The 27,518-nt window shown below is 34.4% G+C and overlaps 1 protein-coding gene across 2 annotated transcripts in view; it reads right to left on the bottom strand.

The window, feature by feature from the left end:
• The window catches only part of LOC119694119 (angiotensin-converting enzyme), a 156,482-nt gene that overhangs the window by 18,509 nt on the left and 110,455 nt on the right, over positions 1-27,518 (bottom strand). For both annotated transcript variants that reach the window (XM_038119719.2, XM_048621728.1), the window contains one exon: positions 1,022-1,222. In XM_038119719.2, coding sequence (XP_037975647.2) covers positions 1,022-1,216 — 195 coding nt within the window. In that variant the 5' untranslated portion in view covers positions 1,217-1,222. The remainder of the gene's footprint in view (positions 1-1,021; positions 1,223-27,518) is intronic.

Raw genomic sequence — 27,518 nt, forward strand, 5'->3', positions numbered from 1 at the left:
CATTTTCCTTGACTAGCATTTTAGCCTTAATTTGATCGAAAAAGCATGTTGTGGATTATCATTTGAATTTATCATTTTTATTCCTTTGGATTTGAATGTAAACATTTTCCTGTACAGTGTACATATTTGAGAACAGAAAGATCTCTCTGTTGTTACTGGGATAGAGTTGTTTGCAAACATTTGTTATTTCTTTCGCTTGTTTGTGAAAGTAGTTTCCGCGTGTTGGTTTGTTTTTTCATCCTTGACCTCAAAGGGAGTTATGCGTCCTGTTCTATTCAAGTTTTACTGCTGGGCTTTTTCTGTCTTTCAGAGTTCAGTGTATTTTTATGCTTGAACAACTAAGTTTTATGTTTAACGAGCTTCTCTGCCGGCGGGTCCTATCTTTTCCTCTTATTCCGCTTGTAGTTAAAATTGCTTTTGTCAGTGCCAATTTTTGCAACGTGGTTGGAGGTTTGGTTTTATATTTTTAGCTTGAACTGAAATACGAGCTTGTAACAAGCTTTCGTTTCCGCTTAGTTAAATCATACGCTTAGTACGTAGCTGTTTTTGAAATTTACTGTATTTTTGTTTTTTCATTTTTTTTTGCTGTGTGTCAAATAAATGATTTCTATTCTATTCTATTCTATTCTATTCATTAGTATGTGATACTGCCCTTTTACTTTTGATAGCAACGTTGCAGTAGTTACCCAATTTTAGGAAAGATAAATATATTTTAATTTATAATTAATTAGGTACTAAAACATAAGAATCGCTACCAATTAGGACGATGCCTAAGGGCCAGTTTTTCTATCCCTAGTTAACGCAACCATTGGTCAAAAATGGCTACTATTAGTTAAAAACCATCGAATTTCCAAATCCAAATTTCGTATGGAGCTGTCATGCTTGACAAGTGACTTGGCTAATGGTTAAAGTTGACCACGGATCAAAAAACCGGCGCTACCCAAGGGGACTCTCAAGTTGGCTCACTCGTTGAGGACCCACCTTCCTACCACCATCTCTATCAGCTATAATATGAACCCACCTTCCTCTGCAGCGCAGCCGGCGCGCCCACCAGCTCGTCCCACGAGGCTGCGGCGCGCTGCTCGCAGTGGTCCTCGTAGTCCATCTCTATCAGCTCCACCAGAGACTCCAGCATCAGCCGGTCGTCGCTGCGGAACATGGACGTGCCCGAGCAGGAGAGGAGCAGGAACAGCGCCGGAAGCAGTGATGGACGCATCGTGATCTGTGGGCAATGAAATGATAGGATATGATATTATTTATTTGTACACAAATAACATGGAGGAAATTACAAAAAAGTTAATCTAACACATAGGTATGTAGAAATAGCGGTGTTGTCGCTTAAAGCGATTTCTTCCAGACAACCTTTATGACAACCAAGAGTTTGAGTTTAAAGAGCGAGTGTGTTTTTTTTTACGAAAAAGTACCTATGTAAGTATAGGCAGTACAGTTGGGCAAAGACACCCTGCCACTTTCAAAGTGACATTAACAATGCTACCTTCCTGAGCGTGGTCAGAACTTTTCTTACCCTATAGGCCATAAGATAATACTTAAACAAACAGTTGTTGTCTGTGGAAATTGTTATGAAATCAGGTCTTAAAATCATTGTATTGTAATGTTTATTAGCCAGAAAATCATTGTTTTACTAAACCGTATTATATGTCGATATTTGGAAATTTCTAAGTATAGCAGCAAAACATGACAATCATGACAATGGTTTCCAAAAAGTTAGATAATAGCGCCGCAAATTGCTCTTTTTCGTGGAATATGCTGAATAAACAATGGGTATAAATTTGAAACATGACATACGCTATCGGTTAATTAGAAAACCTATAGATTTTCATGTTATTGATGTTATATTTGTAAATAGTTTCATATTTAAGCGGTACCTAAATGGTAGAAGGTTATGATGGCTAGGTATATGGATGTTTTAAAGAACATACTTGTACTCATCCGCCACCTTCCATCGTAAAAATCATATATTACCGATATTGCTATTGTATAAAATAATATTGTCCCATTATCCTTTTATCCTTGGTGGTACAATTTCAATCATAATTTTGCTGTCATCCACATTACTACGATCGTTCAATTATTTGCCACAAGCTTCCAGAATCGTATCCAGATATACGATGTATTCTGTATTCAGCAACAAATTCACCGTAGGCTCATCATTGAATCTCGTATACATCAATTACAAAATATAGAGAAAAATAAAACTGTGTTTTGACGTTCATAATAAAATTATTACCATCGATGAACCTAGAATACATAATCACCTAACGAAAATCGCGCACAAAAGTTTCCACAACCCACTTTATTTGTGGCCACTGGCTGCGTCCCTGTTGGAACTAGGAACTCGCACATTTCTAAGGTGACATCGAATTTCCGAATGACACGGGTCACACGAGTACAAGAGCATTCGTGAGAAAACGGCGGAAATCGAACTGGAGCTGCGATTGGACAACCGAGGGAACTGTGTGGAAACTTTTGAGATGCTGCTGAGATGCCGCTTTTGTGGTACACCGATGTAAAGCAAGCGTGTATTGTGTCTATTATACAAAACGACATTCTGGTTACTTAGAATAAAATACAATTAAGATATACAATTATTGATAAGAATTAAAATATTAGCGATCTCTTTCAGGCAACCTTCTGTTCATAAGAAAAGCTCATAAATTTAAAGGTGAATACTTATTATAATCTAAAGTCATACAGGTAATAGTTATAGTAATACTGACATTATTTAAAGAACTTAGAGAAGGTAACTGTGTGTGAAGGTGGCAGTGTGTAAAACCAACGAGAAATTCTCAACTAGGGCTGATTTTCCAATAGCCAGATAAAATATATTATAATTCTGATGATGTCGCGTCTGAATGCTTGTTTTAGACAGTGCCAGCAACAATTTTATCCCTTGGTCAATTAAGAAAATAAATTTAATCTGATTCGCGGTTGGAAACTAAAAATAAATACAACAAAGGAGACTAAACTTATCGTATATTTTTCCAGTAAGTATATACAATTATATACAGTCCTCATCATATCTATTAGAAAATATTACAGTTCGACCAACTGTTACCTGACCCGAGAGGGGTTACCTGGTTAGTTAGTCCATGCATAAATTATAGGAGCGTAGGAATTTCCATACCGCTTCGTTCCGTGGGTAAACATTTCCACGCGCGTGCATCTATCGCGCTGCGAGTGTGATTTTATAATGTTATATTAGTTGTTATTATTTAATATCAACATGAAATGATACAATATCAGTATAAATATGTGTTAAAAAGGGGTATATAAACTGTAGAAATCCGAAAGGAAGTGGCTAGGGTGGTTATTCTAAACAACTTGTGTTCTAAGATGTCTAATACACGAACCATGAATTACTTTTGTATTTTGTGCAATAAATAAATAAACCTCTGAGTAAGCCCTTTTGTATACCACTTTTGCAAACTTTAACTCCTCCGATAGTAAGTCAGTGCAAAAATGTAACTACACCCACGAGCAAAAAGTTCCAGTGACTAATTATGTGAAACGGCAAATGGCCAGTGTGAAATGGCCAGTGGAACTTTTTCATTGCTAGTGAGTGTACTATCGGGGAATAGGCCGGTTAGCATAAAAGCCTTGTACCTACCTACCGCTTGAAGCCTTTAGCCTGCCCGCATTTTCATCACATAGGGTGCTTACATAGAGAATCGGGTTCCCTGTATCTACCTGTACCTGACTATGCGAAAGCGCTCATGACATTTAAAAAACCGGGAAATGCTCCGTAAGTGAGCGCTTTCGCATAATCAGGTTACCGGTACAGGTAGATACAGGGAACCCGATTCTCTATGTAAGCACCCTAACACAAGATTGAACGACAAGATAGTGGCGGCAGGACATTGATATAAAATCTAGCCAGCATGAGTTTTCCAATGGTACGTTTTTCTACTACACAAAGTGTTTAGTTAGGTTCAAATAATAACAATTTCCAATTCAATAGAAGAAAATGAAGGCTGCCATTTTCACGTGTGAAGATGACTTACAATGGAAAGGTAGAGGAGGCAACATGACCTTTATCACCAACAGATACGGGCCAAATGGAGGTGATTCAATTCTTTCTTTAACTTCTCGCAACAATAAATCTTCAAGACAAATTGAACATAAAAAAGTGAGATTTATTTACTTCACCTACAGATTGAATGGCTGATACTTGATCGAATATTTTAAAATGGAAAAGCAATAAGATTTGAAATGAAATGCTTGGCTCCTGATTAAAAAACAAAACATTAACTTTATTCTTTTATTTTTGGCGAATCGAATTTCATTCTGAAAGAGGTGTCATGCTATAATTATTCATTTTAAAAGAGCTACTACTACTCACTCAGTGGTCAGATCGCCAGTAATTTAGCCTTAAGTCACAGTGCAAAAAAGTTTTCGTAGCAGTCAGCCTAACTCACTCACTTAAGCATGTGTGTATCAAAAAAGTTTTTCGACTCGCTAAAGATGAGTAAGCGTTTGACGACGATCCATCAATGTCTGAGTAAACGGTGCCAGATGACCTTATATCACATTGACACACCCTAAATTGAAGGTGGGTGGAGTGCCACTTAAGTTTGCATTCAGAGATTCAATAACATTTTAGAAGATTCATAGATGTATGAAGACAGTTGCGGCAGCCCGATTTCGGTATTGAAGCTCGATTCACACACTATTGACACTTGTAGATGTACATTGATTTGCGTAACTTTTGGTCTACCATTCATCATACATACATAACCCTCAATGTACGTATAATAATCAGTAAGTGCCCACGATACCTTGATTACTTACTATAATCCTGGAATATTTAATCTACTGGCAAAAAGTGTGTTGAAATGATAATTATACTAAACGGTGAGGACAAGTATAATGTCTATGAAGACTTATTAAAAAATATACTTGAAAGAAAAATAACTTTCGTTTAACCCAAGGATACTATGACAGTTTTTCTATTAGGTATGCCAGCTACCGTATATTAAAAACCAGTCAACTAAAGTAGCTAGTCTCCTTTACAAAATAACCTGATAAGGTTTGCTAATAATAATGAAGCGGGATCTTACTGTAAACGACAGCGCAGTTTTAAAACCTGCAAGCTGCGAAAGACAGGTCTTTTGTCATCACTGAATAATTTTTAACGAGTTTTTTCAGACTCTGTCTGTTGCAAAGAGCAGACACAGAGCTAGCTGCTATTAAAGAACTTATTTTGTTTTAATATTGTTCAATAAATATACCTACCGATATTTTTTACGGATCAATCCTGACTATTAGTTTATAACGTCAACAAAAACTATTTACATATAAAGTTAGAGCGTTATGGATAAGATATAAATAAAAATAAATATTATTTTTGTAGTAATGATCTCATAACAAAAAAGATTTTTCAAGGCGAAAATATTTCAGTACTCACAATTGCTTTTATCATATTTTATTTGTGTTTGTTCGTTACAGACATACATCCAAATCTTTCTTCTTTATTATACTAAGTTAGCGTGTAGTATATTAAATAATCTACATTCCTTTTTAACATTTACAGTTGTACACTGCACCCAATCTTAATCTCTGTTTCCCTCCATCCAAAGGTTGTCTGGCAGAGATCGCTTTTAGTGATAAGACCGCCTTCTGTAATTAAGTTAATTTTCCCTAATTAAGTTACATTTTGTTAATTTTATTATTCTGTTTTGGTGTACAAATAAAGTGTATTCTATCTATCTACTTACTAGTATAACAGGAAACTAATTTGAAAATTATGAGGAGTTAAGATACTTTGTAACACTAGCGGCAAATAATACTTTGAACACAAGTGTTGTACCCTGAGTTTGTCCTTATTCTGCTGAACTTTTACGGATTTCTAATATTTAAATAAAAACAAAGGAGAATATAAGCCTTCTATATAAGCCTTTTATACCGCTATGAAAAGACGCAATTCGTACTCATGTGTAGAATTAGGATACTAACATAGAATAAGAACATTGTTACTAACACATTGGGCCTAAGTTGTCAATTTAAATAAATACATTATTAATTATAAAAAATATTATTGTTAGAAATGCTTAAAAACACTACTGTCTAATACATGTATGTACCTATAGTATGGCTAGTTGTTATAGTAGAATCGAAGCTGTGTGTATAAGATGGAAGCTTTTAGCGAGGTTCCTATCGATACACTCTGTATACCTAGAATAACTACAGTATCCACGTTCAACAAAGTTAGCACTGCATTTACAAAGTGGTTGTTGAGAGCTTAACAACTCCTTTTACTTAAAATATACTTACTTAAGTTTTTATTGTGCAGTCTTTTCGATGGTCGTATTTTATTCGTATGATTGAAAATTCACTTCGATTGAGAAAGTATTTTATAACCTGCTTTTAGGATAAGTTTTAGCATTATTGCGGAAACACTGTTGAGTTTCAAATAAACAGGTTACGACTACGAATATAAAGACAAATGTTATGAGATGATCGTATATCATCGGCAAAAGACCTGGTATCACCAACATTGATATAAATAATGCTTATATGATACGTTTTTAATCCAAAAGGTAACGTCAAATCAGAGAAGGGTAAAAATTAAAAAGGGATTTGATAACAGATGCGTACTTTCCACCCAGTTTAATGTTATTTGCCAGATAATGTCTGGAGATGACAGAAGAAAAACTAAACTTTTTTTCGTTTTCGTAAATTGCAATAACTGCCCGTCTAGTACAGGTTTGATAGCTAGTCGAAAACTATAAAAGTTTCAGTTTTCTGACATACAAAGTGGCGTTTCTAGCGGAAACTATCATGAAACTTTAAACAGATTATGTATGCAGGTGACAAAAGAAAACCAAAACTTTTTTCGTTTGCATAGATTGCAAAACTCGTACTAGAGGCCCTGTACTTAGAGCCTCGGTAGTTTTATTCTAAATAGGTAAATTATCTTTGCAACTTTCCTTGTTAGCGTGGACTGAAATGGCCCACAATCTCTTACAAACTATTCTAACGCACCTCACGTCCCATCTTCAAATATCACATTACAAATACACCCGCTGTGGCTGCCGTGGCTTACGCCTTATTGTATTGGGTTAAAGTATTTTTTGTAAGAGAAAGAATCTTATGGATTCAAAACCTGGAATGTTCTGTTTTACTGAAACTGTAAAGCTATGTGGTCTTGTTTTCTTAACGAAGTTTAGGAGTTGTATTTGGTAAAAAGTGTTGTGAATATTGTGATAATGGGCAATGTAAATTTTGACAGCTCTTATTCATAGTAATACTTCAAAATCTGATACTAATCGCTTTGCGTTTATATTAATAGATGTCTGCGGTGTTTATAATAAATTTGTAACTAACAGTGCTGTAAATTGTGTAAAATTGTATTTAAAAGTAGCACTGGATAGACAAAAATGGCGGCTGTCAACTAAACAATAAATTACAGAAAGGACAAGAATACAATTCTTCAAATCCAATATAAGATAAAGCTGTCCAATAAAGTCATGTTACAAGATTTATGTGTCTGTTCTCTGTCTCAAAGTTCAATTTAAGATTTTATGATATCACATCAGTTTCTGTACAATATAGAAGTGTTTTATTTCTGAACAGATTTCATACTAGCTTCTGGTTGAATCTTCACATCATTGGATTAAATCAAACGCATACGAATGAATATAGGTACGAATGTATGTATGAATAAGCGATTTGTGACTTTGACAAGGCACCAAAATGTATAGCTATACTTACGACGTGACTGTACGTGTACGTACCTTAAATAAATACATCCACATAGGCTATGTTAATGCCATTTATAGTATATTGTCGTATATGTAGAGACGCAACATTTAATTATAATTAAAAAGTATTAGATAATTACTAAAATCTACAGACAATTTTATTAATACATATTTTACTCGGCTATTAACAAGGGATACCCATAAAAGTGGGTCTAAGTAGTAATAAACATGTTTCACATTATTCGGTACACTAGTTTACAAGCTACTATTAAGCTTTACGATCTAACATAAATTTTGAACCGCTAATATACTAACAAATAACTAACTACTAATATTTCAAAAACGACCATTTCTATGTTCAACGATCGTATTATTTACTTACCTATGTCGTGATTTAATGAAATTGTATAATTGACAAACAATATCTCTGACCGGGTTGCCTTTTATCTCTATCAACGTAAATAACATCAAGGTATTTATCGCGAAACGTGATATAATATCGTTTGTCTGCATCGATAAAGGTACCGTGCGGCCGCCGGGACACAAGAGCTTGCTTCTGCTGCTATCACCCAGGTAGCACAAAATTGCTGCTTAAGCGCTGAACAAGTGCTGTATAAGAATACCAATGCTGCAATATAGTATTTAAATTGGCTGTATTATAGCTGTAGTGGCTCTGTTTCAGCCAAAAAGGGCCCCAAATTAACCAGCCTTTGGTATTATAATGGCTGAAAATTAGCTGTGGTTTACGTTAAAAAAGGCTTAATTAAAGCTGCAATAAACTCTTCCTAAACGTTTCATTCTGCTTAAGATTATCATATCCAGCCCTTGTGCAGCTTTTGACGTACGCGGTATCCAATTACAACTTTTTTTGCAGCTTTCCATATGAAAATATTTATTATTTTTATAATATTTCCAAAGACGTCACGTCATAACAAGAAAAAGAAAGAAGTTGATATTATTTAACAGTGCATCCATTTTGAATAAAATATTGTGTTTGGAGTTACGGTAAGTTGAACCAGTGAATATAATAATAAGTTCAGATTCTGATTGCGAGTGCAACTTTATCGTGTAGTTTATACTAATTTATAACAAATAATTGATGCGCCCTTAGAAGTATTTAAATATATTGAAAGAAATGTGTAAATAAATTTCGAGTCAAAAAGCGTTTTGTAAATTTTTACTTGTAATCGTGTCATATGAAATAACCTTTTACGAACGCATTTTAAGTTGAAAAATAGGTAATATTTGAAATAAATGTGTAGTTTTGCAGAATATTCGATTTAAAATTTGATTCAAAATTATTTTTATAGGTTAGTTATGGCGTCCATAAAGTTTTCAGCTTAAGTCGTTGAAAAAGTATACTGTGATTCTATTTGCTGTAAATAATTCTAATAATCAGCCACAAACTGCTTATGTTCTGCATAGAATACTTTCATTTACACTTTTAGTTTTTACAAGGTTTTGGGGTACGCAGTTCTAATTATTATTGAGGTATATCGTATTTCAGCAACTACTTTATGCAGCATATCGGCGTTCCTCTGACAAATAATAAAAACCGTTTCCATTGATTAAATAGGTACTAATGGCGTGTGAAATTATTATGAATATTAAAATAATAATCGATAATGATGTACTCGTAAATTTTAAGTACCTTACTAATTGTCTATTTTTTTCAGATTACACATGCGATGCGATGTCGTTTAAAATAGTAAAAACGTTTGAAGATGGCAAATACAAACTATGTGTCGTCCCCAACAAATGGGAGAGCAAAGGAGTTCTGAAATATCCTGTGAAGAACTCAGACTATAAGCTTTATCGCGATGGGAATTCTAGACCAAGCCCGAATGGCCCACAATGCAATTTCAAGTGAAAAGATCCGTCATTTTTACATATAAACAGGCAAACGAAATTATTGATGAGATGATGCGCACAAGTGACACAGACAATGGCGAAAATAATACCAATAGTAATGTTCATGTGGCTTATAAGAAAAATACAGCAGACAGTTACAATGAATTAGCAGAGCATTTAGTAAATATATTGTTACTCCATTTTAATTTCCTATGTAGGGATGATTAAAATTTTAATGTTACTTTCAAACGAAATCTCATGGCTGTGATTCACTTATATACAGGTGTTGCAAAAAGGGTATACTAAGCCGAAACCTACATGTGCAGCATGTTATATCTAAGCCCAAAACTGAAATCAGAATTTGAAAATTCGCTAACAATTTTGCAACATCCTGTAGTTAAGAATTCTAAGTAATGTTTTGGTTCTCACTGATATTCTATTCTCGCACAGATTTTTCTTAATAATAAAAGTATTTATCTTGGTATAATATTGTTTTATTTTAAAATAATTTAATTCAAATAGGTATGTAGAAGAGGTATTAAAAACAATTCACATCCATGTTGAATGAAAAGAAATTTAAAGTGCACATCCTTAGGGGCTATAATTTTCTCGACTAATCTGTTACTGGTCACCCTGGTTTTGTACATGTTTATGTATGATGATTTGATTGGGACGTCAAAAATATCAACAAGGTCTGTTATTTCAAAGGTTTGAATATTTGTAGTCTTGCTATCCATATCTTCTAATACTTCTTTGACTTTCATCACTTCACCGTTTCTTGTCATAAAACAACTGTCCTTTGTTTTTGTGGACACTAAAAAAATTTCAAAACTTAATATTTTTGTGGGTCCAACTTTAGTTACATATGGCACAGAACTCTTCTTTTCTTTCTTTTTAATACAATCATATTCACTCATTCTTTTCGCTACTTGCGCCAATGGTTTTGGTCCACTTCTTAAAAGGCGTTTAATCATAAAAAGTTCATCATCTGTAGTACTGGATGTATACAATTCTTGTGGAGACTGGGTCACAAAAGAACTGAAAGTACTAGGATTTGCAGGAATTATTTGTACGGAATCGTTATTAATATTGTCTCTTCGACCTTGATCAAATGACGAACCTTGTGTTTCTTCATATCTCCTTGATAATTTTATTTTTATTGCACCATTTCGTTTTCTTTTTGACCAGGGAATGTCCATAGTTTCTTCTTTTTTATTTAACTGTAAGTATCTGTATTAAACAATGAATAATGATTATGACTGCAAGCTACGGACCCCAACATAAATTGATTTACTGATGTTGGGAAGAAAAGCTGCAAAATGGAATCATCAAGAGCAACAAGTTGCATAAGGGTTTACCGGGATGCGATAATCTTTATAATAGTACGCATAAATGACACTATGTTTCTATAAGAATCATAAACCACTTGTAAAATTACACAAATCAGCTTTGCAACCAAGCTGTTATAATAAACGACTCGATACGCTTCTACAGCTTCAGGAGTAATAAGATTAAACTTTGAAGTATTTTAAGCAGCTGCGGGCTGTTTAAAGTATTTCTTTTACAGTTTTAACCAGACATCTGGTTATTGGTTTCAAAATAGACCACAAGTAGTGTAATGGCTTGATAAAAGATGCCTTCAAGATGATACATCAGCTTTTAGCGTTAGAAAACCACTGGGACGTACTGTTAACCAGTAGTCTGTATAAAAGAATTTGTTTCAGCCATTCAACAGCAAAAAACGTTATAAAACACTAACTATGAACTCGTATGCAGCCCACAGCTTAATAACGTATTTTAGATGAACCTTTTACCAACCATTAAGTTATTATCTTATTTCAAAGCTTTATAACAGCTTATTGAAGGTACGAACACCATTAAACATCTTATATAACACTTTTACACTTAAATAAGAGTCAGGTTCGACATCTAATCAGCCAGTGTGCTACCTGGGCAGTTTTCCAACACTTCAATAAAATATTTCTTTATTAAAAATCTCGGCGACTCGCTATTAAAATATTCCAATACGCGTGAGAACGTACCTCAGTAATATTTATTAAATTCTCTAAGGGCAACAAAATAACTATCAATATTAAAATAGGTTTATAAAAAAAGCCTGTGGCTTTTACAGTATTTTAACTTACCAACTGGTAGCATCTATCTCAGTGAATTTACTTGACAAAGAAACTCCGAAATCACGATGGAAAGACTAGCTCGAACATAATCTTCAATAGTTCATTCCCCAACTGGCAGGGAAAATACGCTTTAAGGCAACCGTCTGGCTAAGTGTAAGATACTGACAAATTCGTAAATTTTCCTTGGCTGTAAGCATGCATACTTTATTACCATCAAGCAGAAAACAGCTTTTGAATTTTCAACGATGCAATGTTGGCTCTTAAAGGAGAATGATTTGACTATGTAGACTTATGTGTAAAATGGGGTATAAAGCTATTTTGAAAGTGATAAAAGTACAATGTGCAGCATAAAGAATTTTATGAAATTAAATTCCTTCGTAGTACTCATAAAATGCATTGGTTTGATGACTATAATGTTTGTAATTTCAGGAATTGATGTAGGTATGTGGTTTTTTATTTATGAAAAACCAACTCTTTGTTTTAATTTAAACTTTTCGACGATTCATGGCATATAACGGATGTTGTATGTATGTATCTTATATGAATTTTCAATACAGATAACAGCGGCGTAAAGTTTGATTATACTGTACTCTAATTCATAACATTTGCAGTTACGCGCAAATGCCAATTCGAGCATTGTTTATGAATCCATATCATGATTATAATTTGCTTTTATGTTACAGTATTTTAGGCATTATGTATCTTGTTTGTTTGTTTCTTTTAGAAATTCTGATATGCGACCAATCGTATTGTAAATATAAATATTGACTTTGCGACAGTCAATAATGCTCTTATATTAAAAGTAAAACATACAAAAAAAAGGCGTACCTGCAACTCCCACGCTTGATCTTTAATACATTTTTCATTCATGTTCCAGAAAATAACCCATTTAAAACCTACCTAGTTTAATATAACAAACATACCTACCTATTATGTGAATTAGCTTCGCTTAGCTTTAAGCTTTTTTTTCGTGTGCGTCTATAAAAAAAACTCATTAGATATGTCAAGAACTTTGACCGGGTAACGGCAACGTAACTGATATTTTTTCTCCCTGTAAGTATATTCATGGCCGGAAATCGAACCTGGGACCTCGTGACGGCTCAATGCCGACAATCTGGCTACAGGCAATGGCGGCGCCTCGCGTCAAATGTCAAGTCTCTGTCAGGTCATTAATCTAAGCAACTATTTGCTGAGACTACCCCCACTGTCTGAGAGCTTCGCACTTGACCGCTTTCGAGCACTCCATTAACCTCTCGACTGCGTGAAATGTGGGTAGTCACATATCTTTTAATTTCAATATAGTTTGCTTGTTTTTTTTTCAATATACTTTTATTCCTTTTTTTATATTTATAAATTTTGTATTTTCAGAAAATTATTCTTTCTCGGTCGTAGTTTTTCAGTGTATTTTTTTTTGCTGACTTTTTACTTTTATTTAAGATATAGGTTATTAAGTTTAATACATTGTAATATTACCCATTTAGGTAGCTAATTTTTAAATATGCAGGTGAGCTGAACACACTAATCTAGTTTTACTATAGATATATCCAAGCGGGTGGTCTTTTTTCTGTCCGATTCCGTTCTGTTACCCTGATTTAAAGGAAGTGATAAAAGCTAAGAACTATATGTATATTATATTAAAAACAATTTTGGGAAATAAAACGTATTTGCATTTTAAAGCTGCAAAAACATGTTACACTCATTTAGTTCAATTTAACTGGGCAAAGCAAGTGTTAACACGCAAGCAATTAAATTTTATTCAGAATGGGGTTACTGGATATATTTTTCACGTAACTTTTCATGAATAAGGCCTAGCCTGAAAACTGCGCAAGTATTTTAAATTGCACTAGAGATTTGCAACTTAAAACCTCGTTAAAATATATTTTTATTTTATGTAGTGTGCAGTTTGAGATGTCTAGTTTATTTCCCATAAAAATATTTGAACTAATTACATATGGGTTATGTGATGGAGCTGTAAAAGCCTTCTTGTCATGCCAGCGTGGAACATACGAAGCCTAGTGTAACGGAACATAGTCCGTCCGTAGCAGACTTATACATTATGTATAGATTGGCGAAATTTTTATTATAAGCAAAATAAGACTATACGCTGGTTGGAAAACACAACCATACCGCGATGTAGAAATGCCACACTAGTGCCATCTAATGGGTTAGACTCGATGATGCATTTCCTTATATGGTAATGTTCGGGGGCTGTTGTGTCGTTCGAATCGACAGATACCTAGAATAAGTACAAGTCTTATTGTTGACGCTTAGAGTTTAAAGAGATATCATACTAGATTCGGTTATATTATGTTTCAACCGTTTATAAGGCTCTGTTAATTATTGTTTGATTATTGAAATGAATGACGCCATAGTGATAAGTTATTATTATGAGGATCAGATTTGCACAACACTAATTTACGCGACACTTTACGTACTACGCCTCCTTGACGCTCAACTGAGTATCTTTTAGTTCTAATTAATTGAATCAGGACTTAAAATTAGTAAATACTAGTTAAATAATAACAATATTAATTATCAATAATTATAGAACAATAGTTCATCGGTTTATTACCTTAAAAATATTTAATAGTTGTGTTATTGTCTAGCTCAGTGGCGCCACCTGTAGTCTAGAATCTTAGGGTTGGGGTGGAATCGATAAAGTTCGATGGATGAACCGAAAAAAAAAAAGAAAAGAGAGTCGATGGTCAGGAAAGGCTATAAATAGGATTCGGGAAGAAAACTCGCCCTTGGGCTTCTCGTGGAGTTTCGGGTGATAGGATGGAGCGTTTGCATATGGGAGTGATAGTGGGAGTGTATTTTATGGCGGGGTGGTTTTGCAGCTTCGACCGGCCGGCGGCGGCGCCTCAGGATCCTCAGCTAAGTGTCGATAATATTTTGTCATAACCACTATTTAGAGGTATCACAGCATATCTATACTTCACCCCATTCTTTATATTAGAATATCTACCTACTTTGTTCTGGTTTCAAAATTAGAATATTTTTCATAACCTAAAAATCCAATTGTTCTCCATTATTTATTGTTAAGCTTCTTGGCCATTTTGAAATTGAAGGCTGCTAGGGTACCTAGGTTTATTAGGAGAGACCCAAGGAAACCACCTTTTACTTCATCAATCAGCCTTAAAGATTCTATCACATAAAACAATCAATTTACAAGCATAAGTACATTCGACTATGGGAAAATTACCCCACTTGTTTCATCAAGCTATGTTTGTTTACCTGGAAGGAATAAACTTAGTTACTTATATCAATATAGTACAGATATTGAATAGTATGTTCTATTGAGATGATGGCTAATGAGTCAAGTATTTAAGTATGTTACTTTTACTCACAGCAATCTATCTACCTGAAATTGTTTCACCCAGCAGTCTTTGCATACCCAGTAAAGCACAGTAATTAGCATAATACAGACCATTAGGTGTACCTATGTTTCATTGTGGTGGATCATAACCTATGTTCCAACATATTTGGTTTACAAACTTACTAGGCTTGCACAACAATCTGAATAAGTACCTATAAGTAATAATAATGGATGATTCATCAGATATATAACATAATTATGTGGAATCCTATTCAGTGATAAGTGCTTGCAATTTAAGTAAATCTATTAGGTAACATATTAGATCATTCTGAAATTGTTTAGGTTACAAGAAGATTCATATTCCTAGGTAGTCGGTACTTATTTACTTATCTCCTGAGATACACAATATAAACTTATTTCTACCAACTCCATCTAGTTCTCATGTAAGCATGTACTTATCTATTCAGTCTTGAAACCAGAATGAAGAATATGCTTCAGGTTATTCATATTAAGCTATGAATCTATTTAGCAAAATTATATTCTTATTTGAATCAGCATTTCTATTTAGTACTTAAGTAATTTAAAATCTACAGCTAGCTCAACCTAATTTGATTCTCTAAGAGTGGTTATTATAAACATTACTTATTACTTGTATTCTTAATATTTGAAATGATTTTAAACATTTTTCCACCGGGATGAAAATTGGCCGGACCATATTTTCATAAAATACTATGTTTCTACTTGAATAATTATTGTGTGTACTTGTGTGATTCACTAGTTTAATGATTCTCTATGGTTTTATTATGGGGTTAGCTACACTTGGTAAATTCAGGTATTTGAAGTATTGTTTATCATAAAAGAAAAAACATACTTAACAATTAGGCAGCAACAAAACCAACAAACATTTAAGAGACACCAGTGTTGTATTGGTTGCAAAATAAATCTACTTTCAAATCATTAGTTCAGAACTAAGAAACCCAGATTCTTAATTTATACTTACTTACTAGGTACTTGATACTAGGAACATTGTGTAAAATGTAGGTTTGTATAAAATGCATTTCATCTTCAAACCACTTAGATGCTAAGCAGTTAGGTTTAGGCTGTGGGAGAGTAGGTTATTGAATTTTAGGGGAAAACAAGCTATCCTTTTGTATCTCATGTGTGGTGAATGTTATTGATGTATGTATGCTTAGTGAATCTAGGCTTCTTACTGATCTACATATGTGATAGGTATGATTGTGGTACTTACTTACTCACCTAAGTATGTAAAGTTTGTTTTATTGGAATTCAATAGGTATTTACTTACTACAATAACTAGTTATGTATCAGACAACAGAATAGAATTCATGTAATTATTCCTTTTATTCAATGGTTACATTGGCCATAACTTGTACCTGACTGACTGTGACTAAGACAATTCTTATATATTCAGCAAGTTAATGATAATTTATAATACTTAAAAACCTGCATTATACCCTTTTATTAATATAAATAAACATTGATTTTGCTTGAAAAAGATGTTAAGAATATTAAACAAAATTAATAAATATTTAATAATAGGGTCAATGAGTCAGTTGGCGGCCTAGTTGAGCACCAACTTTACTTTTACTAAAGTTATCTACTTGTATGATTAAAATAAAATAAATACCTTCAATTAGGTAATTATACCAGTAGGGTCAATGTGTTGGATGGCGGCCATAGGAGCACTAACAATATTTTAATTTAACTGAAATATTTGGATAAGATAAAATAAATATTTTCAAAGTGAATATTCATGCAATTTTACTTCTGATGGTTAAATGGATATCATTGACTATATATTGTTGACTGTGACTATGACAACTTTTACATATTCAGTGATTAATATTAATTTATTATACTTATTATTCTACTTTAATTCTGCTAATATAAATAATGATTGATTTGGGTTTGGATAAGATGTTGATAATATTAAACAAAACTTATAATTAGGGTCATTGAGGCGATTGGCGGCAATAAGAGTTTCAACTGTATTCTATTCTAAATAAAATTTACTGAGTTTGAATAAGATAGGGAAATATTTTCATAGTACATGAGTTACTTACTACCGATAAATAAATTGAAATGACTTCTTATCAGCTTGGGTAAAGGAAAGCAGTTGCTGAATTGGATTCTTCTTACAAACTGACCAATATACATACCATATACAGGAGGAGATGATGACAGTTAGTTATTAATAAGTAATGTTGAGCTTGACTGTGATGAAGTTAATTAGAGGCAGGGAAACCACCTCGAACAACTTGTAGGTACCATGGTAGACACAAGCCAGCATCGATAAAATATTAATTGTCACATAACTCTGAGATCTACAATATAGAGATACATTTGAGTGATTGCTCTTGACACAAGCTGAAATGGGAGATAGTAATTATATTCTAATTATGTCCATTATTGGAAGACATTGTACTGTGACGATACACATGAGTAGACTCAGGAAATATCCGTGTCGAATAAATGTATAAGTAGACTCAGGGAATATCCGTGTCGAAAATACAAGAGTAGGCTCAGGAAATATCCGTGCCGAATAACTATTACACATTATGGATACATAAGATATCCGTGCCAAATAACTATTACACATTATTAAGTAGACTCAGGAAATATCCGTGTCGAATAAATGTATAAGTAGACTCAGGGAATATCCGTGTCGAAAATACAAGAGTAGGCTCAGGAAATATCCGTGCCGAATAATTATTGCTTATTATGGATACAGAAGTAGGCTCAGGAACTATCCGTGCCGAATAACTATTACACATTATTGATACATTAAGTAGACTCAGGAAGTGTCCGTGTCGAATAAATGCATAAGTAGACTCAGGAAATATCCGTGTCGAATAAATACTTAAGTAGGCTCAGGAGATATCCGTGCTGAAGTGTGAAGCTGAATAAAATATTATTAACATCATCTGGATCCCAATCAATAGATCCTTTCCTAGGCTTTGACTGACTGACAAAAAAAAACAGTTTGAATAGAGCCAGTGGGCTAGAGAAGGTAGATGGGTCTGGTGGACAGATCTGGTCGTCCTTCATAGGGTGTGCGAGGCGGGGCGCACCTTCTATTCAAATTAAAAACCCTTTTTTTATAGATAATTTTGTATATATTTAAATTACTTTTGTTTAATTAAATCATGTATGTTTTAAGAAATAACTATTGCTTTAGCTTTGTTCTGTTGTCCTAACAAATAGATAAACTAGGGATTATGAACTAGGGTTCTAGGGATTAGTGCTAGGGTAGGGATTCTCTCAACCTCCTAAAAGAACTTGAGTTACTTCGGCGATGTAGAGTCCTAACCGCTAGACTAGACGATCACGTATTGGCCAAACGAATAATGCAAAACACGTATACCGTTACAAAACTTCTCTTCAGTTCCGTTCCAATTTATGTAGGGCGAAAAAATACGTCTCAAATATGTAGGTTAGAGTCCGAAGAGAGTATCTACAGGGGGGGGTATATTACAATTGATATGCCGTAGACCAGGATAGGGTGATCAGAATTATTAGAAACAGGATCGGGTTATTAGGAACGTTATTTTATTTGTGTGTTGCATTATTCAAAAACTTAAAAGGCTTTTAGCCTACAATTGTTGCCGTGAAACGGAAGGAGATTGAGAGAAAACGTTAATAGAAAAATCATATGTGTAGGCGTACCATAAAATAGGCATTTAGAGGAAAAAAAAATAATAATATAATGTGTACACTTAAGTAATACATTTTGTTTGAACCATTTAAAAGGTCAATAACTGGTAACTTTACCCTTTACATAAAAAAAAAAAAAACTTAGCATAATATTTGTATACTTGTATACATTTTGCTTGAAACATTTGAAGTGCCGATATGTGGTACTTTTACCCTATTGTATACAAATTGTTGCATTCAAACTTAGTGTGCTTAAAATACGTGTAGGTTGCCTACAAATGCATTAGTAAAACAATCAAATAGGTTATAGGTAGCGTCCTGTCATTATTATTTTGGTAAAGACATGACATTGTGATTTAGAAGCTGCGCACACTTTACATGGTTCATTTATACCGATCTTACCATGGTGCACTTGAAACTGGTAGGTTTGGCGCATGGATGTTGCGTCATTTTCTGTAATTATTTCATTAAATTAATAAAGGAAAAGGGGTACCTATAGTAAAATAAAGTAGGTACCTACTAAGTAAACGAGGATAAACTAGTAAGGTCAAAGACCGTTCAAAGTTAGCGTGGTAGGTAGCTATAACTAACAGATGTTTTGGTGAATGCAAACTTTAGTAAGTACCTAAGTACTTGTTTACCTATTTAATTTTTTCTACGACTACGATTGTCTAGGGAATAGATTTTTTGTTATTTATACATACATATACACATATTATAGGTAGATAGTAGACACATTTTAATAAGTGTCAGTTTCACAGCGGCGGATGAGATATATCTACTCATGGCAAATTTATTTTGATTGTGTGCATCCGATTTTAGGTTTAATTCCAAGTGTACTGTCTGTCTACTGTTATTTTATACTTCTACTTACCTTTAAATAAAAGGTAAATAAGGATACAACAGGAAGAAGTTAGCTAGCTGTATTTGATGTTCGAACCTGATTACCTGTAGATATCAATGATTAATTGCAGTTCAAGAGTTTTAACACAGGTGGCGCTGGTATACATATTAAAATATTTTGCATTGTATAATTTTATTTTCTTACTCATTTATTTAGGTAGTCCGTTATGTGGGTTTAATGAAACCATAAAGGAAGAGTGTTGTTATAGGTTTGGTGTATGTTTATATGCTGATATATTTATACTTTCAACGCTAGAGAAAGGGGTGTAATGAGAATTAGTTATGTATGACAAATAAATTTTGCCAGCATAGGAAAGATAGGATTAGTGTTGGGTCTTATGTCAAGGTGACTTTTACCCACGATAGAAGGGGATTGGTGTCATGAATTTGGTATGGATGTAGGTGAGTTCTAGATACCTGACGTGTAGGTACCTTACGGACAAAGGAAAGGGCTGTTATAAGTTTAGCGAATATTATTGTTATGAGTTTTGTGGATTTTAGTAATAGTATATTCAGCTTTCGTGGGGTTAACTGAATATGTATATAGTTACCGCATTTGTGTCGACAAAATTAAAGACTGTTTTGTACAGGTTCAATGACCTTCATGTATGTACCTATTTAATTAGGCAATGATAGGTAATGTTACTTCTTATTATAATGTCAGTGACAAACAGCTGTCCAGCTCCAGTGATTGTCACTAAGGTGTTTGTCACCGTGGTTAAAAGATTATGTAGTGGGATCAGTTGTCGGTGGCTGTTTGCCGATGCCGAAGGCACTGTTCGTGTGTTGGGTACAGTGGATATGTCACTCCTTTCGTTGTACCTACTTCAATGGCATGTATGTAGTAGGTATGCGTTTTGCTAATACGCAGGTATAGGTATATAATTGGAACTAGGAGGGGAAATCGATACCTAGCATGTGGAGAAAGAGAGGTTATGATATTATGATCTTATGTTTCTACATGTATGTAAATACTTAGCTGGCTACACTACCGAATGTTGTGGTGGATAGTGACCTTGACTACTGTCTCGAGTTCGATCCTCGGGTTTTTGGTGTTCAATGTGTGTTGTGGTGTTAAATTTATGTGCATGGAGATTGTGGATTTATGTGCATGGAGATTGTGGAGGTGGCTCTCTGTTGTTGGGGAATTGGAGGAGGTTCGTGTCCTGCAGTGTATACCTAAATACAGGCTGCGCGTGAGTGCGTGCTAGCTACATATAGTATAGGTACTGGATTGCTAATTGCGTGTAGGTGCGATTGAGTATGGATTGATATTGTGAATAATGTGCACGACATTAGGGATATTATGAGATAGAGGAATGATAAGATTACGGTGTAAATAAAATGAGCTAGTGAAGGAAACTATGTTCGTATTTACATACTTACTTATATCTGATTTTATCAATGTGATAAATTAGGGTGGCTTGGGTTCATCATCATCATCGGCCGTAACATCATTAGATTAAAAGTTACACACAAATAGGTATTCATAGGGTTACTTCAATGTCGTCATCACATATAGGGGGTGTTTAGGACTGTTCCCAGGAGAGGAAGCTGGAAGGCATAAGATAGTGGTGGTGAGCCTAGTGAATGTATGTTACAGTTCTTTAAAAATAGCTTGATTAGAATGACAGCTGTCAAATCCATACATTTTATTTGTCACTTCTTCGCTTTCAAGGGAAACCCAACTTTATTTAGCAGGCATAAGTCAAAGTCAAATGGTTTCATCATCAGCCAATAATCGTCCACTGCTGGACATAGGCCTCTCCCAAGGAGCGCCACAACACTCGGTCCTCGGCCTTCCTCATCCAACCACTACCCGCCACCCGCCTATGGTCGTCGGTCCGGCGGGCAGGAGGGCGTCCCACGCTGCGCTTGCCTGTTCGTGGTCTCCACTTGAGAACTCGTCTACCCCAACGGTTATCGGTTCTTCGGCAGATATGACCAGCCCACTGCCACTTCAGCTTGCATATTTTGACAGCTATGTCGGTAATCAAATGGTTTAGTCGACGTAAAACTTTACAATTATTTGTCGATAGTCATCTACCAGGAAGATCTGTCAATCAAACGTGGTATATTTTAAAGGGCTCATGCTATATTTTATAAACTATAATATGTGTATTAGATTATAATGATGTGTTAGATTATGATGGCCAAGATTCATAATCATCGGGCGGTTCAACATAATATTAGGTAAATGTCACAGAATAGGTATCCTTAGGGCTGCTCCGATTTTATAATCATCATCATCATCATCAGTAGGGGGTGTTTACGAATAGGTGACATAAGAGAGTGGGGGTGTCTCTTAAAGTGAGTAAATATGGGCTGCTCCAATTTTATAATCATCATCATCATCATCAATAGGGGGTGTTTACGAATAGGTGACATAAGAGAGTGGGGGTGTCTCTTAAAGTGAGTAAATATGGGCTGCTCCAATTTTATAATCATCATCATCATCAGTAGGGTGTGTTTAGGAATATGTGACATAAGAGAGTGGGGGTGTCTCTTAAAGTGAGTAAATATGGGCTGCTCCAATTTTATAATCATCATCATCATCAGTAGGGTGTGTTTAGGAATAGGTGACATATGAGAGTGGGGGTGTGTCTTAAAATTAGTAAATATGGTTTAAAAATGTAGGAATGTTTATGAATGAGAGTGTAGTGAGGTGATTGAATTGAGTCAATCAATACTATAAAATAGGAAAGACGGTCGTGATGTGAATGTGGGTTAAGTATTGTTCTGTTGTTACACACGTGGGGGTGAGAGTATTCATCTACAGGAATAGATAAGAGCTTAGGTTATTTGACAATTTGAATGCATTTTAAATTTGACTGTCTTGGAGTGAACGAATGTGCCTAACTTACCTAAGTATTTCATCAACATAGATAAATATTTTAGAGTTGTTTAATTTTGGGGGTGATACACCATTTAAATCATTGGTACTCAACCTTTTTTATGTAAGGGCCACAAACACGTTTAAGTCATGGTACGCGGGCCGCAGGTTGAGTATAGCTGTTTTAAATTCTCATTGCACTCCTTTAAATAACTAATTGATTTTGTAAAGGATTTTGGGTTAAACTAAAAGTTATGGATTGGAATAGGATTATTGTTATTATGATTAGTGATTAGGAGAGTGGATAAATTCTTAAATCAAGGGGGTTTGTTGTGTACTTACACAAGAGGGATAGTAAATAAGTTTCTACTTGGATTTAAGTTTAGGTACAGGTTATCTGAAGGTACAGTGACGATGGTCACACGGTGTAACCGTGTCATTTATTCATTGGCCCTGTAAATTTTATACTTTTGGGCGCGCTAATGTCGGTGACTATACTTTGGTATAGAAATGAAATGGAATGTAGTTTTGGAGTACTTCTTCCTATACTTAATAACTTTACCGTGATAGATTACATTTTATAATATATATTTTTTTTTTGTGAAGGTGATAAGTGATGGTTTTTAAATTCATACCTACTGCTGAACAATTCGGATAAACTACTGATAGGCATATAAGACATTTGCCGAGCTTCTATAAGGGGGCTATCAAATGAGTTATCCAGTAGCATTGCTTATTGGATAATGATATCTTTGTCGTTTTTATTGTCTCGACCGACTAAGACTTTCTGCGATGGTCTACAGTGCGGGCTTTCAACGATCTCATATTTGAGAAGGGAATAGTGTGACTTTGGATCTCAACTCAAATATTTTTCATTAATGAGTTATTATTGATTTGCATAAATCACAAAGACATTGAGGAGGAACTAATTTAAATGTCACTCAATGCGCCGATCGTTCTAAGAAAGTACTGTGAGACATATAGAGCGTCTGGTGAGCTTCTATAAGGGGGCTATCAGATGAGTTATTCATTAGGCTAAAAATACAAGCCTCTTGAATAATGATACTTTTGTCGCCTTCGCGGGAGTGCTGGTTTGGTGGGGCGATATTAATCTGCAGTGGGGGATTCGAAGTTGTTCCGTGTTCGAGGTAGCGAAGGGCACAACGACTGTTATCTCGAATACTTTGTTTACGCTTACCACTGGTTACAATTTTAGTGTGCCGTAATTTATTAATTAATATTTACGTAACTAAGCTATAATTAAGAAGTACTTCCAGAGATGCATTTCTTTTCGTTAAAAGTTTCGTTCAGTTATTTGTTTTTCTTATAAACTTTTATCCTGTTGTCACTATAGCTTACAGGTTTACATAAAGCTAGGTAGGTTTAGTAAATGCTGAAGGTGATAAGACCCAGGGATTCTTAAATTTACCTTACAAAATTCTGTTGATAAAAGTGTTGTGAAGGTGTTGAAGTGGAGTTAGTTCAAGTAGAAAAGTAAAACGATTCGGGTAAACCACTGATAGGCACATAGGGCATTTGGTGAGCTTCTATAAGGGGGCTATCGAATGAGTTGTTCAACAGGACTACTGATAGTGTAAGCCTATTGGATAATGATACCTGTGTCGTAGATGGTGTCTGCTTGACTGGACATTCGGTGAGGATCTACAGTGAGGGCTCTAATCGATCACATATTTGAGAGGGGATATGGGTCTCAACTCAAGTATTTAGTTTAACTTTGTTACTTAGTTTCTCTTCTTAATTGCAAAGACATTGGGAAGAAAACAGTAAGCAATTCACCCAATGCATCGATCGTATGGAGAAATCACTGAGAAACATATAGGGCGTTTGATGAATTCTTATAAGAGAGTTATCAAATGAGTTACCTGATAGGATTGATTATGTGCACGCCTGTCGGGTAATGACACCTTTGTTGTCCTCATTGGGTGCGCTGGCCGAGTGGGTGGCATCTATCTGCAGTAGGGGGCCTCGAACTCGTTGCATATTCGAGATAGCGAAGGGTACAGCGACTGTTACCTCGAATATTCTGTTTTTAATATTACTAAGTAACAATAAAACACTGGTTACAATACTATGAATTAAGTAAATTTAATATGAGAGTATTGGGGTTTATCACCTTCACTAAGATATAGAGTTATCATTGTCTATCAAGTTAAGTAGGTAAATTTTTATCCAATTGCATTTCCTAAAAATTTAGGGGGTGGTTGTAACGAAACTTATTTGTATTGTAAGGTTCTGATATTAGTTTGTTATTTTCATGTACCGTTATTCATGTATAATGTATAAGTCTTAGATAGGTAAATTTTTATCCAATTGCATTTCCTAAAAATTTAGGGGGTGGTTGTAACGGAACATAGTCCGTCCGTAGCAGACTTATACATTATGTATAGATTGGCGAAATTTTTATTATAAGCAAAATAAGACTATACGCTGGTTGGAAAACACAACCATACCGCGATGTAGAAATGCCACACTAGTGCCATCTAATGGGTTAGACTCGATGATGCATTTCCTTATATGGTAATGTTCGGGGGCTGTTGTGTCGTTCGAATCGACAGATACCTAGAATAAGTACAAGTCTTATTGTTGACGCTTAGAGTTTAAAGAGATATCATACTAGATTCGGTTATATTATGTTTCAACCGTTTATAAGGCTCTGTTAATTATTGTTTGATTATTGAAATGAATGACGCCATAGTGATAAGTTATTATTATGAGGATCAGATTTGCACAACACTAATTTACGCGACACTTTACGTACTACGCCTCCTTGACGCTCAACTGAGTATCTTTTAGTTCTAATTAATTGAATCAGGACTTAAAATTAGTAAATACTAGTTAAATAATAACAATATTAATTATCAATAATTATAGAACAATAGTTCATCGGTTTATTACCTTAAAAATATTTAATAGTTGTGTTATTGTCTAGCTCAGTGGCGCCACCTGTAGTCTAGAATCTTAGGGTTGGGGTGGAATCGATAAAGTTCGATGGATGAACCGAAAAAAAAAAAGAAAAGAGAGTCGATGGTCAGGAAAGGCTATAAATAGGATTCGGGAAGAAAACTCGCCCTTGGGCTTCTCGTGGAGTTTCGGGTGATAGGATGGAGCGTTTGCATATGGGAGTGATAGTGGGAGTGTATTTTATGGCGGGGTGGTTTTGCAGCTTCGACCGGCCGGCGGCGGCGCCTCAGGATCCTCAGCTAAGTGTCGATAATATTTTGTCATAACCACTATTTAGAGGTATCACAGCATATCTATACTTCACCCCATTCTTTATATTAGAATATCTACCTACTTTGTTCTGGTTTCAAAATTAGAATATTTTTCATAACCTAAAAATCCAATTGTTCTCCATTATTTATTGTTAAGCTTCTTGGCCATTTTGAAATTGAAGGCTGCTAGGGTACCTAGGTTTATTAGGAGAGACCCAAGGAAACCACCTTTTACTTCATCAATCAGCCTTAAAGATTCTATCACATAAAACAATCAATTTACAAGCATAAGTACATTCGACTATGGGAAAATTACCCCACTTGTTTCATCAAGCTATGTTTGTTTACCTGGAAGGAATAAACTTAGTTACTTATATCAATATAGTACAGATATTGAATAGTATGTTCTATTGAGATGATGGCTAATGAGTCAAGTATTTAAGTATGTTACTTTTACTCACAGCAATCTATCTACCTGAAATTGTTTCACCCAGCAGTCTTTGCATACCCAGTAAAGCACAGTAATTAGCATAATACAGACCATTAGGTGTACCTATGTTTCATTGTGGTGGATCATAACCTATGTTCCAACATATTTGGTTTACAAACTTACTAGGCTTGCACAACAATCTGAATAAGTACCTATAAGTAATAATAATGGATGATTCATCAGATATATAACATAATTATGTGGAATCCTATTCAGTGATAAGTGCTTGCAATTTAAGTAAATCTATTAGGTAACATATTAGATCATTCTGAAATTGTTTAGGTTACAAGAAGATTCATATTCCTAGGTAGTCGGTACTTATTTACTTATCTCCTGAGATACACAATATAAACTTATTTCTACCAACTCCATCTAGTTCTCATGTAAGCATGTACTTATCTATTCAGTCTTGAAACCAGAATGAAGAATATGCTTCAGGTTATTCATATTAAGCTATGAATCTATTTAGCAAAATTATATTCTTATTTGAATCAGCATTTCTATTTAGTACTTAAGTAATTTAAAATCTACAGCTAGCTCAACCTAATTTGATTCTCTAAGAGTGGTTATTATAAACATTACTTATTACTTGTATTCTTAATATTTGAAATGATTTTAAACATTTTTCCACCGGGATGAAAATTGGCCGGACCATATTTTCATAAAATACTATGTTTCTACTTGAATAATTATTGTGTGTACTTGTGTGATTCACTAGTTTAATGATTCTCTATGGTTTTATTATGGGGTTAGCTACACTTGGTAAATTCAGGTATTTGAAGTATTGTTTATCATAAAAGAAAAAACATACTTAACAATTAGGCAGCAACAAAACCAACAAACATTTAAGAGACACCAGTGTTGTATTGGTTGCAAAATAAATCTACTTTCAAATCATTAGTTCAGAACTAAGAAACCCAGATTCTTAATTTATACTTACTTACTAGGTACTTGATACTAGGAACATTGTGTAAAATGTAGGTTTGTATAAAATGCATTTCATCTTCAAACCACTTAGATGCTAAGCAGTTAGGTTTAGGCTGTGGGAGAGTAGGTTATTGAATTTTAGGGGAAAACAAGCTATCCTTTTGTATCTCATGTGTGGTGAATGTTATTGATGTATGTATGCTTAGTGAATCTAGGCTTCTTACTGATCTACATATGTGATAGGTATGATTGTGGTACTTACTTACTCACCTAAGTATGTAAAGTTTGTTTTATTGGAATTCAATAGGTATTTACTTACTACAATAACTAGTTATGTATCAGACAACAGAATAGAATTCATGTAATTATTCCTTTTATTCAATGGTTACATTGGCCATAACTTGTACCTGACTGACTGTGACTAAGACAAT

The sequence above is a fragment of the Plutella xylostella genome, chromosome 6, assembly GCF_932276165.1.
Source record: "Plutella xylostella chromosome 6, ilPluXylo3.1, whole genome shotgun sequence".
Taxonomy (NCBI): Eukaryota; Metazoa; Arthropoda; class Insecta; order Lepidoptera; family Plutellidae; genus Plutella; species Plutella xylostella.